This window comes from Misgurnus anguillicaudatus, chromosome 21 (genome assembly GCF_027580225.2).
Source record: "Misgurnus anguillicaudatus chromosome 21, ASM2758022v2, whole genome shotgun sequence".
Lineage (NCBI taxonomy): Eukaryota > Metazoa > Chordata > Actinopteri > Cypriniformes > Cobitidae > Misgurnus > Misgurnus anguillicaudatus.
Window position 1 is genome coordinate 7,564,124 of NC_073357.2, and position 13,567 is coordinate 7,577,690.

The 13,567-nt window shown below is 37.3% G+C and overlaps 1 protein-coding gene and 1 long non-coding RNA gene across 2 annotated transcripts in view; one reads left to right on the forward strand and one right to left on the reverse strand.

Annotated features, from left to right (window-relative positions):
• Positions 1 to 1,789: 1,789 nt before the first annotated feature.
• furina (furin (paired basic amino acid cleaving enzyme) a) overlaps positions 1,790 to 13,567 on the forward strand; it is a 168,380-nt gene continuing 156,602 nt past the window's right edge. Inside the window, exon 1 of the mRNA XM_073859236.1 lies at positions 1,790 to 1,973. Coding sequence (XP_073715337.1) covers positions 1,797 to 1,973 — 177 coding nt within the window. The 5' untranslated portion in view covers positions 1,790 to 1,796. The remainder of the gene's footprint in view (positions 1,974 to 13,567) is intronic.
• Positions 8,679 to 11,998, reverse strand: LOC129413815 (uncharacterized). Its single transcript, XR_012360025.1, has 4 exons — positions 11,679 to 11,998; positions 10,473 to 10,550; positions 9,798 to 9,875; positions 8,679 to 9,389 (listed from the first exon to the last, which is right to left on the reverse strand). It is a non-coding gene; the product is annotated as an uncharacterized lncRNA (long non-coding RNA).

Genomic DNA, 13,567 nt, shown 5'->3' on the forward strand with positions numbered 1-13,567 from the left:
AGAGGACCCAGGACACTGGATGATCTAGAAAGATTGTGCAAAGAAGAATGGTCAAAGATCCCTCTTTCTGTGGTCTGCAATCTTGTGAAATGTTATAGGAGGAGATTAAGTGCTGTCGTGTTGGCAAAAGGGGGTTGTACAAAGTATTAATATCAGGGGGGCCAATAATTGTGGAACGCATGATTTCAAGGTTTTTTTTTCTAAATGTGTAAATTCGTTACCACCAAAGTAAGGTACTTAAATCAAAGGTTGGATTTTTGTATTTTTTTGCATTTGGGTTCTATGTTGTTTAAATAAAAAGGAGAATTTTTAGAAGTCCACGACCACATATTAAACAGGGGTGCCAATAATTGTGGAGGGCACTGTACATGGCTGTAAAGTGTAATAAAAATACTGAAGTAAATAGAAGTTCTTTACTAAAAAAATTATCGTAATTTTTAATCGTTATCAAAAGTTTGAGCAAAACAATCGTGATCATAATTTTTTCCTGTAATCGTGCAGCCCTACTCTACATAATATTAAGTAGGGATGCACCGAATCCAGGATTCGGATTCGGCCGAATACTGGGCTTTTTAACGGGGTTTGGGTTCGGCCGAATCCTAGATTTTTTTTCCACCGAACCGAACCCTAGGCTTGCGCAACGCTGGTCGACGTCACGCGACCGTTGATTACACACATCGGGTGCTGAAGTGGAGATGAGCTTTTTCTTTCGGTGAGCCTTAGGGGCTGGACACACCAAAACTTTTAAACACGGCTGAAAACGCCTTGAGGACGCCAAATGCCAGCTGTTTTTCAGCCGAGCGCTTGGTAGCTGTGACGCTTCAGCTGTGAGCCGGTTGGTTGCTGTGGTAATGTCCCGCCCCTCCTCCACTGTAATTTGACGGCCGTGTGAAAACTGACATTGAGGAGCGGAGCTTCTCACTCAAAGTTAAATATAGTTTTCAGCGCGGAGCTGTTTATTGGAAAAACGAGCGTGTCGCAACGCATCGCTTTCATTATGCATAGGCTTATGGTTATTGTCAAAATAGTTTTTTCAACTTGTCATCCTGGCATAATGTACAGTTAAAATTAAATAAAATGAAAAAATACATTGCTGTGGACGTTGTTTACTTCATTAATGTGTTTTACTGTATTCGGTTTCGGATTCGGACGAATCTTAAACGGTGGATTCGGCCGAACCTAAAAAATCCGCTGCATCTGGAAGTGCTTGCGCAACATTACGCACAGTGCGTAAACATTATTGATCACTTACCGAACTGTCCTTAACGTTTTATCGACAAAGTTTATATCGGTAAAATTATTGTTATCGAATTATCGCCCAGCACTACTTACAGTTTACAATTGTTTGAAGTTATTTGGAGAGATTTGCGTTAGTGGACGACCGTTTACTGTTCATTTGCAAAAAACTGACTGTACATCTATTTTTTACAGTGTCTTCTCATTATGTCAATTTAAATACGCATCTTCCAACTAATTTAAGTCCAAGCCCTGCTTTTAACATTAACCAGCAGAGCGAAACCTTGTTTTGGGTGTCCAGCCCATTTTGTTACACACGAGTTGGTCTATGATTCATTTTCTCAATTATGCTCCTAAATCGGTACCTCAAATGATTCATTCTATAATCTTGCATCTCTTTCCCTCCCCAGGTGAGTCTTGAACTGCTCCGAATCCAGCTCTCGTCCTCATCTCTCTCTCTTTACATGTGCCTGAGGCAGCACAGGTATCGCATTGGGTTGCTGTGCTGACGGACTCTGTGACATAAGTAACTCCTGCCTTGGTTATTTCCATCATCTCTGATGGATCTCCAGCTCGCCTCACTAACGCTCGGGACACTACTGATTCTTGTGACCTCTGGACCGCGACCATCCATTGGACAGACGGTTTACACGAACTCATGGGCTGTCCACATCACAGGGGGAGAGCAGGAAGCTGACCGGATTGCAGAGAAACATGGCTTTGTGAACCAGGGCAAAGTGAGTACAGCGTTCAGTCATTTTCATTATAGAAAAAATTTGATTTTGTTCAGGTGTACATTTCCTTAATAAAGAAATTTCAATAAAATTGTAGAGACAGAAGAGCCGATAGTATTGCGATATATGTGACCCTTTCTGTGAAATCCAGGTTAAAGTCTCATAATCTTATTCAATCATTGATTTCACAATGGTCTTACTCAGTCAATATTAAAGGTTATAGGTTATATTTTCACTGAATGTTCTTTACAGTACATGATGTAGGATGATTTTATGTGGAAAACCAGTACATTTAAAAATTACCTTGACTTCATGAGCTGGGTTTTCATGGGTAGGGTCACATATTTTCTTTTTTAGCAAAACGATTAATCGTGACTAGTTGTTTGCAAAATAAAAGTTTTTGTTTACATCATATGTGTGTACTGTGTATAATGATCATGCATATATAAATACACACATATGCAAGTATATATTTAAGAAATATTGCATATGTTTTTATTAGGGCCGGGACTCGATTAAAAAAATTAATCTAATTAATTAGAGGCTTTGTAATTAATTAATCTAAATTAATCGCATTTTAATCTCATATAAATATTTGACCTGAGAACATTAAGAAGTATTTTTACATGGATTTTTATAAATAATGACTGAATACATAAGCTTAACAAAATATTGTTTATTTTTGTTCAACCAAGTCGTTGTACCCGGAGTCGGGCTAATGTCCACGCTAGCTGCTGTATGTTTTGCATTGAGATTATACTTGATGCTCGATGAGCTGCGGTGATATGTGAATTCCTTGTTGCATATCTTACACACAACCATGCTCTTATCGACGCTTACCAGTGATGCGCGGGTCAATGTATAAACAACCCGCCCGCAAATCGGACCGCAAAGAAAAAAATATATATATTATACCCGACCCGCATTTCTTAAAGTAGTTTGTTTAATATTGCAGGGTTCGGGACTTCTCAGGTTTTGACTGTCTGTGTTCTGGTACCTATGTGCGCGGATGCCCCACCTCGCGTATAAAAACAACAAAACATAATATACTATATAGCCTATATTAAAATTAAAATATATAAAAATGTGCATAATATATTTTTTAAGTTGCACATCGTTTATAGGTTTCTTAAGTGGGATTCGGATGTGAAAAGCGCTGCATAATGTACGCGCCTTTAGTGTTACCATTGAAACTTAGCTTTAGCCTACATAAATGCTTATTGCTTTAATGTTGCGAGTTCCTCTTCAGCTTTTCTTGCTGTTATGTTTATAATAGTTCATTGTTCAGAGTTCATATTGATGATCTTATAGTCAATTTAAAAATGTTCTTACAAACTGACTCTATTCGTTTAACTTTTTTCCTTTACCTGCCGTCGCTGTTCTCTGTCCGTGTCCTCCGTCAAAGTAGCCTATTAAAATTAATATGAAGTTGATTTTTAAAAGTCTTAAGCACACCGCAAATCAAACGTGCTGATACAGTATGCTCTAAATGCGCGTGTAAATTTAAAGCGTAACTAAATCCCTGGTCAGAGCCTGACTCCACCCACTGGAAATATTTGAAAAATGCAAGAAAAGTGGGCAGATCCCAACAGAGATAGAGGGGACGAACTTAGTGTGTGGTGAGATCGTAACAAGGGCGTGGTGAGCTTGAACCTGCTTACGTTAAGAGTCATTTTTTGGACCCCACATCCAATAGGAAAATTCAACTGCAGTAGCCACCGTTCAACCTGAAGAGGGCAGCACTCAGACGTTTTTACACCATTTATTGTAGTATTGAAACACTTTATATCCAAATGTCAAAAAACTTACTAAAATCAATGAACAGCACTAATAAAGCATCATTCTTACAAATCAGTAACTAAAAAAAGTTGGATTAGGGTTTAGTTACTGTTTAACTTCTGGGCACTGCCAGGCTGATTTTTTGAAAAGTAAGTGATATAGGCTACTCACTGCATGTTTTGGCATTCGGTAGCATATGCATCAATGAGATGCACGGTGTTGCTTTTAATGTTCTTTTTAATTTATATTCACAAAACCTAACAACAAAACATTGTTTATAATTACGAGACAAATTATTTGAAACGAAATTCGTTTTAAAGTAGCAAACAAAACTTAAATTAAACTCGTAATAAACTAATTAAATTGAAACAAAACAACATTACAACAATATTTAAACCCAACAATACTCAAACATTAACATATAACAGACATTAGAATACATGTTAAAATAATCTGTAGTTTGTTGGTAGATGTTTATTGGGCAAAACCTCCGTTGCAAACCTCCATTTACCAGAATAAATCATTTTTACTTTGAAATTGATGCGTTGTCACGTTAAAATCAGCTGTTCGTTTAGGTTCCGTCTACTTTTATTTACACTGCATCACAACCCCGGAGTTCTCGTACTAAAACAGGGTCTGCAGCATTTACGAATGACTCTATTAATAAGTGCGATTAAAATGCGTTAAAATGTTTAACGCGTTATTTTTTGTGTAATTAATTAATCTTAATTAACGCGTTAAAGTCCCGGCCCTAGTTTTTATACATTTTTATATTTATATATTAATTTATATTATATATATTATAAATAGATTTTTTTCCCCTAAAATTATACATCCATGTGTGTGTACATGCACACATACACATACACATACACATACACATACACATACACATACACATACACATACACATACACATACACATACACATACACATACACATACACATACACATACATATACATACATGCATATAGAGAGCGGGGCACAACCTAACGCTTTTTTGTTTTGGTTTTGATTAATTACATTTTTACACAAGCAACACACATCTCTGCTACAAATGAACATTTGAAGTTTGTTTCTGGTACTTACCATTCTTGGACAATTACATCAAACGTGACAGAAGTGCAAACGTTAAAAGTTACCCCATAGGTGGGGTTAATTGTTACAGACAGGGGGTTAGTTTTAACACTTGCTAAAAATTAAGTTTGCAGGCAAATATTTCAATACCGGTACTATTTTGTCTATATAGTTGAAGTGGGTATTGTTTATATATCTGTCTATAATAGACAGGTATCTACACTATTCATCCCTCATCTAACAATAGTTCAATTATAAATGGATACAAATGTCTAAATATGTGAGAAAACGCAGCACAATTATGACAAAAAAAATTTTTTATAATGAAAATGAAAATAATGAGAAATGATTTTAGCCATTAATTTCATTATGATTTTAATCTTTGACATGACCTCATTTAATCAATATTGAAGATATGAACAAAAAATACATTTTGACACACAATTTTTGATAAGACAAGCACATTTATTTTGTTGGCAGCCAGCAATCATTAGTGTGTAGCCTATTTAAAACAAAGGCAAGAATTAGGCTAACGTTAGCTGTTTTTATATCGTTAGTACTGAGGGGGTAACTAACCCCGCTGGGTGAAAATATTTTCAAGCCTACCAAAAAAGTAGTTTAAGCGCTGCAGACAACAAGAGACTGATTGAGATGACATAACATTGATTTGGGCATCTTACACACCCAACTCAGAAACCGAAAAGAAAAAAAAACATATGATGAAAAAATTTACCTACATGCCACCAAATCAGTATTTCATCAATAACTCTAGGGAAAAACATTATACCTTTCCATAAATTTGCACGAGAGCGTCTTTTGGCAGCGTGAAAAAAAAATCGCTCAACCCTGTGCAACAATGTAAACGTCCGTGTTACAATTAACCCCACGTTAGTTTGTGCCCCTTGCACCCCTACTAATAAAATACAGTACTAGATTAGTCGCGATTAATCGTTTGCAGCCCTACATTTTTTAGATTTGTGCTTGACTATATCAAACTTTAATCTGAGAATCATCAAAAGAGTTTTGGTTTTGGAGTGAAATAAGACACGTCCTTAATGGGCTTCGTGAACTTTCCTTGTAGGTGACATTGTACATTTGCAGAAAATTAGAATATTGTTTATCATTCTGTTTATTTTCTTGTGCAATATTTGACCCCTTGTCCTATTTGTTCTTGTTGAATATTGAGAACATCATGGTTTTGCATGTTACCAGAAGGTTAAATACCTGCACTGCGGCCTGCACGTCCTTCAAGATTTCCAAATGAAACTTGTCTCACGAGACTCCCATTAGTAAATGCAAATTCATCCTGTTCTTCCTCTCAGCCCCCGTTCAAACAAAACTCTTGAATTTATGGAGATTTCTTGCGTTATGTCTCAACGCTTGGGCTCTCTGATGGAATGCATAAAACATCTTCCTCTTTCTTCGGGTGTCATTAAACATCCTAGGCTTGTATCCGTTTATTTGGACCTTCATGTCTTGAACAAGCTGCTACATAACTTCATGGCCAATGTAGGGCAAGCTCGCGGCTGCGCCAAGCAAGGTTGGGCCAAAATAGACAAGAAGGCTATTTTATGCAAATGCTGAGCGATGCAACAAAGCAACTGCCAATCGGAGTGAAGGGGCATTGTGACGTAGGTCAGTGGCTCGAGTTGAAGAAAACAATTTAAGATGGCGGAAAATTCATATTTCTGTATATATCTGATAAGTTTGGCATTTTATCTCATATATTTTGTTATTTTCATCGAGAAATAAATACATTTAAATCCAAAAACATCGTTCTTGTAACTTAACAATACCTCTGAAGTGACTCTTGATACCGCTTTTAGATACTAGCCAAGGAACGGCCATCAAGCGAGTGCGTGCCACTCGGTGTTGCTCACTTTCATAGCTAATGTGACTGTAGTGTAAAGGTACAGTATACTTTTTTCCAGTGTCCGCCTTGCTCGACTTCATATCTGTTTGTCAGCGAGGTGTGTATAGCTTGTATATGTTTCTTACGGTACATTCACACGAGACAGAAACGATAACGCTTGACGGAAGGCTTATCTGATGCGTGGCCAACAACCAATCACAGTGGCCGCTACACATGCTCCATAAATGTAATTTGCTGGCTTTGCCTAGGTTATTTGCATAAGACGATCTGATTGGTTGACGCACGTGTTGGCGCTTGAAAAGTTGAGAAATGTTCAACTCCAGCTGCGAGCTACGGCAGTGACGCGGCACCAACGGATCCACAATTAAAAAAGTGAATGGGAAGCGTTAACGCTTACGCCCTGTGTGAACGTACCGTTATGCGTCGCCACTGGCATTCAACACACGTGTGATCACTGATCTAAGTTTTCTCTTTTGTTTAAGTGAGCTGGATGTTAATCAGTGTATTGAAACACTTCAGTTTTTAAGCTGTCTTGGGTCTTTAAATGACAGTAGCCTGCTGCTTTCTTTGTCAGAAATGTTCATTACACACCAAAAATGATGAATATCACTCACTACTTTTAACTAAACATGTTTTGCAGATGTACATTTAATGCATACAGCGAGGACTTTGCAGTGTTTTATTTGTATTTATCGCTAATCACTGTAAAAAAAATTCTGTAGAAATGACTAGCTGCCAGTAACTTACTGTAGATTTTACATTTATGTTATTTACTGGCAACAGTTCGTTCAATGTTAAATGAACATGAAACATTTTCAGGCTTTATCTTCTACAGTAACTTACTGGTAAACAGCTGCATAATTTCAGCAACTTTTTTACAGTGGGATTTTTGACCGTTTCATAGCAAATATAATTTAATAAATTAAAAATTAAAGATATTTAATACAGTCTGAAAGCTAAAACAAGATGAGTTGTCTTATAATTAAAAGAAAAAATAAACATTTGATTGTCAGTAGGATGAAAATACATCGGCCTAAATGTAATTTTAAATTAATAAATTCTTGTTAAATTATATTTGTTTAATGTTTTCAGTTGATAAGATATGCTTTTTGATAACTGAAATTTAATTTAACCACTAAAACCAGAATACAGAAAAATGAAAATGGAAAACATGGAATTTGAGAATAAATAAAACTGATTTCATAGGGCCCTACCAATGTGTTTCATTACCCAACCCTGCAGTTTTAATTCTGGCTTCACACTGTGAAAACATCCTTCATTCACTTTTACGTCCCCGATGAGTGCTTAAATGATCATGTGAGTGATCGATAACTAAATATAACGTTACATGAATAAATAGCCAATTCATTAGGTTAGATGATTCATTTAGATGAATATTGCAGACCATCCTTCTCGGAAAGGATTTGGTTGACTTTCTAAGACAGACTAGACGGCCAGTGTCCAGATGGTAATCTAAAGTGAGGTGATGAATAGTTCCCAGCATGCTTTGTAGTGAGCGAGGAATATGCTGCGGTTAGTAATTGCTTGAAAGTAATGCCTCAGGGTCGTCTCTGCATATAGGTGGGTTCAGTACTGTATTTCACGAAAGGGAAGCTACACACTAAAAACTCCTGGGTCAAAAACAACCCATTATGGGTTATTTTTGACCCAACTCCTGGGTTAAAAAGGGACCAACTAATTTCTGGGTTATTTCAACCCAGAAAAATGGGTTATTCTTTTTGACCCAACTTCTGGGTTAAATACCTGACCCAACTTCTGGGTTAAAATAACCCAACATTGTAGTTAATATAACCCAACTTCTGGGTCAAAAGAAAGACCCCAATATCTGGGTTGAAATAACCCAGAAATTAGTAGATCCTTTTAACCAAAGGTCATAGATAACCTAAATTGTGTAACTATGCCACTATGCCTTATTTATTTCAGAAAAGAAAAATCCAGGCACTTACACATTTCAATCAGTTTTACATTTTTATTGCATTCAATTAAATTCTATATAAAAAACACACACTTTGACCTATTTATTTAAGGTCACACTGTAATAACATTAGAAAGGAAAAATAAAAAAATAAACAACTCTCAAACATTCTCTCTCAAACATTTGACAACATTCAATAACTAAATTGAACTTGAGGCTTTAAGTCTTCAAACATTGGTTGTGTCTTTTACTGCAGCTTAAGATCTCCCAGAGGGGAATGGCATCGATTGCTGAAGGTATTTCACCAGTGGGGGCCGGTGACTTATTTTTTGAGGGCGCTCGATGCGAAGTTCGTCACAACATGTATGTAGCCCGTCATGTGTGTGGTTCGTTATTTCCAAATATGTGTTCTGCGCTTTGAGAGATCCTGTGTGCATCACGTGTCATGCCAAAATAAGTGCCCGCTGCAGACGCGTCCAAAGGGTTTATGATAAAAGAGATGATTGCGTTTGCCAGATACTGGCATAATTTCATGCGTAATCAGAGTTTACTGTTAAGAAAGTGTCTAGTGTGTATTTTGTGAACATGAGTGTCTCTTTTATCATAAACAGTTTTGATCTCTCGACACGCAGGACACATATTTTGGAAAAGGAAACCACACACGTGACAATCTGAACACTCATTTTGAATTAGCGCATCCTCGGATGAGCAGTCACGAGCCGCCACTGTATTCCACCATATTTGTTCCAACCTAAAACAGACAGAGACAGAGAGATAGAAAGTGAATATTGTGTAGAAAGTGAATTGTAAGCAAGATAATAGACTACCAGTTTGTGTTATAATGCTGATAGTAACTGTACAAGGAAGCCAAATGTTGTGTTTATTTTGAGTGGGTCATGAATGTGACCAAGAAAATTAGTAATAAAACTTAACATCTTTAACTTCACTTTCTAGTCAGATTGCTACCTTAGATGGCATCGCCCAAAACTGAAATACAACTGCAAGGAGCATGAAGGTTTTTTTTAAACCAGGATTCACCCTTTTGCTTTCACATGAAACATGTCCCATGGATTGCCTGCTTTCACATGTACAGTATAGTTATAGAATTAAGAATATTCTCTCTCAGAGTGGTGCTGAGAAACTGGTCCATTGTACTTACAGACATTTGGTGTATGAATGCTGTCCAGGACTCTTCAGTGGAGTGCCGGATTGTCTTCTTCCCAACCCTGTAGGCGGCCTGTAAATGATGGCAGAACTTTCATTTTTGGGTGAACTATCCCTTTAAGCCCTATTAAAGAAAAAGGTTTTCAATATTTAACTATGTTCTTCCCTAAACTTATACGAAATAATACATCCCTGTCTTTTACATCCTCATCACACTGATTTTGAAAGAGATGGGGGAGTTCACAGGAGTGATGTTACTGCACCAGAGGTTAAAGTTCTGCAAACTAAGTGCTCTTCCACCATACAATATAGTTCTCATTTTTTAATCCGCTTAAAATATTGTCACGTTTTATTTTGTGGAACCATACTTACTGGTGTAACTACTCATTAAACAGTCTTTAAATAGGGAAAACATGGAAGTGTTTGGTGGCTTCTAAATTCATCCCTGTTTGGATCCTAAGGAATGAATAGGGCTAGACTAAATGCTAACACATTCACGACATGCTGTACACGATGTACTGCACACATTGAAAAAAGACAGGGGTGTATTATTTCGTCTAAGTTGAGGTAAGAACATAGTGAAATATTGAAAAACAATGTAGTTTTCCTTTAAAGAAAAATGTTTAGGTATAGAGAGATGATATGAGGGCAATAAGAGTAAAAAGCTTACCTCAAAAATGTCTCTGTCAGCTTAAACAGCCACCACTCAGTTAGCTTATCAGCAACAAAGCTGTCCATTTAAAAAGACCTGGAGAAAACATAGCAATATAGAGGTTAGCAACAATTTGAAGACTTGACCAGCTTGTTTAAATCTCACTACTTCAGCCAGTAGAACAATGTATAATATAAGCATGGCACAGCTGGTAAACATAACTTAACTCAATGCAACGCAAAACCCAGTGAGCATTGATGGTCCCCATGTTCCCTTACCACAAATCACGTGACCTTTTCGAATATCTCCAACCGAAAATCGCATGATATAAATAATAATATTTATTTAAAATTGTTAAAAATATATATATTTAAAATGTAATTATATTCCTCGAATTTTATGCACGGATATATAAGAGGATAATGACAGCGTTTTTCACAATGTATTGTTTAAAAATTTAGTCAGAGAGCTGTTGGTTTTGCCGGTTGTTGATGCGTAACAGCTGTGAGTGATCACAACACCTTTAAGCAGCCACATCACAGGATAAAGTGAACAGTGTCCCAATGTCAAGTGAGCTAAAGTCCTTACCAGTGCCCGAACTTGTGTACACGCTACACTATATACTGATTCACGACCTTTGGAGACACAGGGTATGTGTGTGTACCGGCGGTGCCATTTCGCGTCTGTCTGCAGCGTATAGCGCCATATACATAGTTTTAAATTTACACTTATTTGTCTCAAATCGTCGTTAATGTATATACGGACTTCACCATGTGCTGAAATGTACACTCATTTACAGAAATCAGCTACTTAAATTGAAATTTGCTGATGTTATTGGATTTTCAGGTGATAATCAAATTCATTCAGTTTACGGACGCTCTGAGGTAAAGTGTTCAGACTGCAGACACAGCAACGATTGTATTTAATTAACTTATACAGTACAATCATAACACAGTACTGATTTATCTTAATTCCATAATGTCCTTGAACATAACAATATTCCTGGCCATAAACTGAAAAAGTGCGCGGGATACCTCGAATAATGCTATACACGGCACAGCGAGACGCTTCTCGTCCGGTGTTCGACCCCCTTAACGTGGTACGAAGTCATCACTAGCTGCACTGTACTTGTCGTATTTTACCGGTATTATAACAATTAGATAAGCAACGGGGACATGGACACAGAAAGTTTACATTACATTGACACTTAAAATAATTGCTTACCTTGAATACACAGCGAAGTTGCACCGAAGAAGCCCAGGCCAACACGAATCGAGCGCGAACTCCGTGAAGTGACAGTTATTTCAAACGACTGTTGTGAGAAAATTCCAGAACAACAGCGAGGGGCGGGGCATTAACCCAGGACATGGGTTAATCTTTGAAAAATAACCCAGAAACCCAAACAACCCAGGAATTGGGTCAAAATATTAGCCCTATAACCCAGAAAATGATTACTCTCTGAAAAAATAACCCATAATTTTAACCCAACACAAATAACCCAGAATATGGGTTGAAGAAATAACCCAGGAGTTTTTAGAGTGTAATACAACTGCCATTTCAGTTTTTGCCAGACGGTGCATGAACTTATTCAATAAGACGCTACAGTGTTCGGGAAAAATATTAAGGGCTTTCTTTATGTGTCACTGACTGATGTTATTCTGTTTATTAAAATAGCTCTGGTCTTTCAGTCACGGAACTGTTCCTGGAACAGTCACTTTTTAGTTTTAGTTTTAGTTTTGCATGGGCCAATGCCACTCTCTTATAAGTAAATTGAAACCTCTTGTTAGGTCTGTACTAGTTTAGATTTAATCAGTTTAGTCAGTGGTCTGCTTAATTGCTTGGCAGTTTACCAGACGTGTTTTTTCTTAACGTCTGCAATTTCCATACCATTGGTTTGCTTTGAAACTCTGCTTTGCTTACTGTTGTAAGAAGGGGGGACTGTGACGCTACGTTTTGAAGTTTAGTCTGCGGCTATTGCTGTAACACTTTTTACAGGCTTTTGAAATTTACAATTACAATTTCCAAATAAACTTGAGTGTCTGTGATGTAATTTTTTTTTGGACAGGCCAGCCGTTATGCATCATTGTAAATCAGCTATTTGATCTCAGTAATAAGATTGCAGCGTGATTTTACTCAGCGTAAAAGCGCGGCAGCTCAGCTGTGCCGAAATCACACCTGGCCGAGCCCCAGACCCACATTGTTCGATGAGACATGCTGACAGTGCTGTTGGCCGACTTTGAAAAGCATATCGTTTGTTACACCAGTGCCGGAGGCTTAATGTTTTTAACATTTCTCATTTGTTTTCCAAGTGAAGGATTACTTTTACAGACAGAGGAAAGCTTTTATTTATTTTAAACAGCGCCTACTCTTTCTTCTTCACTTCGAGATGCCGCTGCATAGTTTTACTCCTTGCTCTCCTATGTTTTTAATAGTTAATAAGTCTTTGACTTTCTCTCGAGTGCGGCAATTTGTTTTGGGTCACGGATAAACTTGTAAGGCAAAGTTGTAAAGTACATTTTGATGCATGATGTTGCTGCTGCCATTACTATTGATCATACCCGGAGTTTGAATTTAAAGCAAACACCTAAGCATTAAGCATCACCGGTTTGTGCTACAGCCATGCATAACTCAAACTGAGTGGCTTGTTAAGGAGTGTTTTGCTATGTGCTGTTACAATTCAGATGTATTGGAGAATTAAACGGGCAGTGAAAAATATGAATATCATATGCCCCTTTTCCACCAAGGCAGTTTTAGTGCTGGTTCAGAGCCTAATTTCAAATCACTTTTTCGACATCCAACGCACCAACTCTGAACCAGGAAAAGTGTTTCTTAAGGAGCACCAAAACATTGCAGGTCTAGAAATAAGAACCGATTGTGTCAGGGGTTGGGACACAATATAAGGAGAGTAGCTACATGCTAAGGCTAACGTTATTCTGTGTAAATAATACAATATTTTTTGCCTGTATTGTTATTCTTGATATATATATTACGTTGAGCTGCACGTTAGGGCTGTCCCATCACTTGCTTTCAGATGGAGCGGCATTTTCTAAACATAGCTTTAGATCACATAGAAGCTAGGCAAAATCGCATAGATTATCAGAGTCGATTTTCCT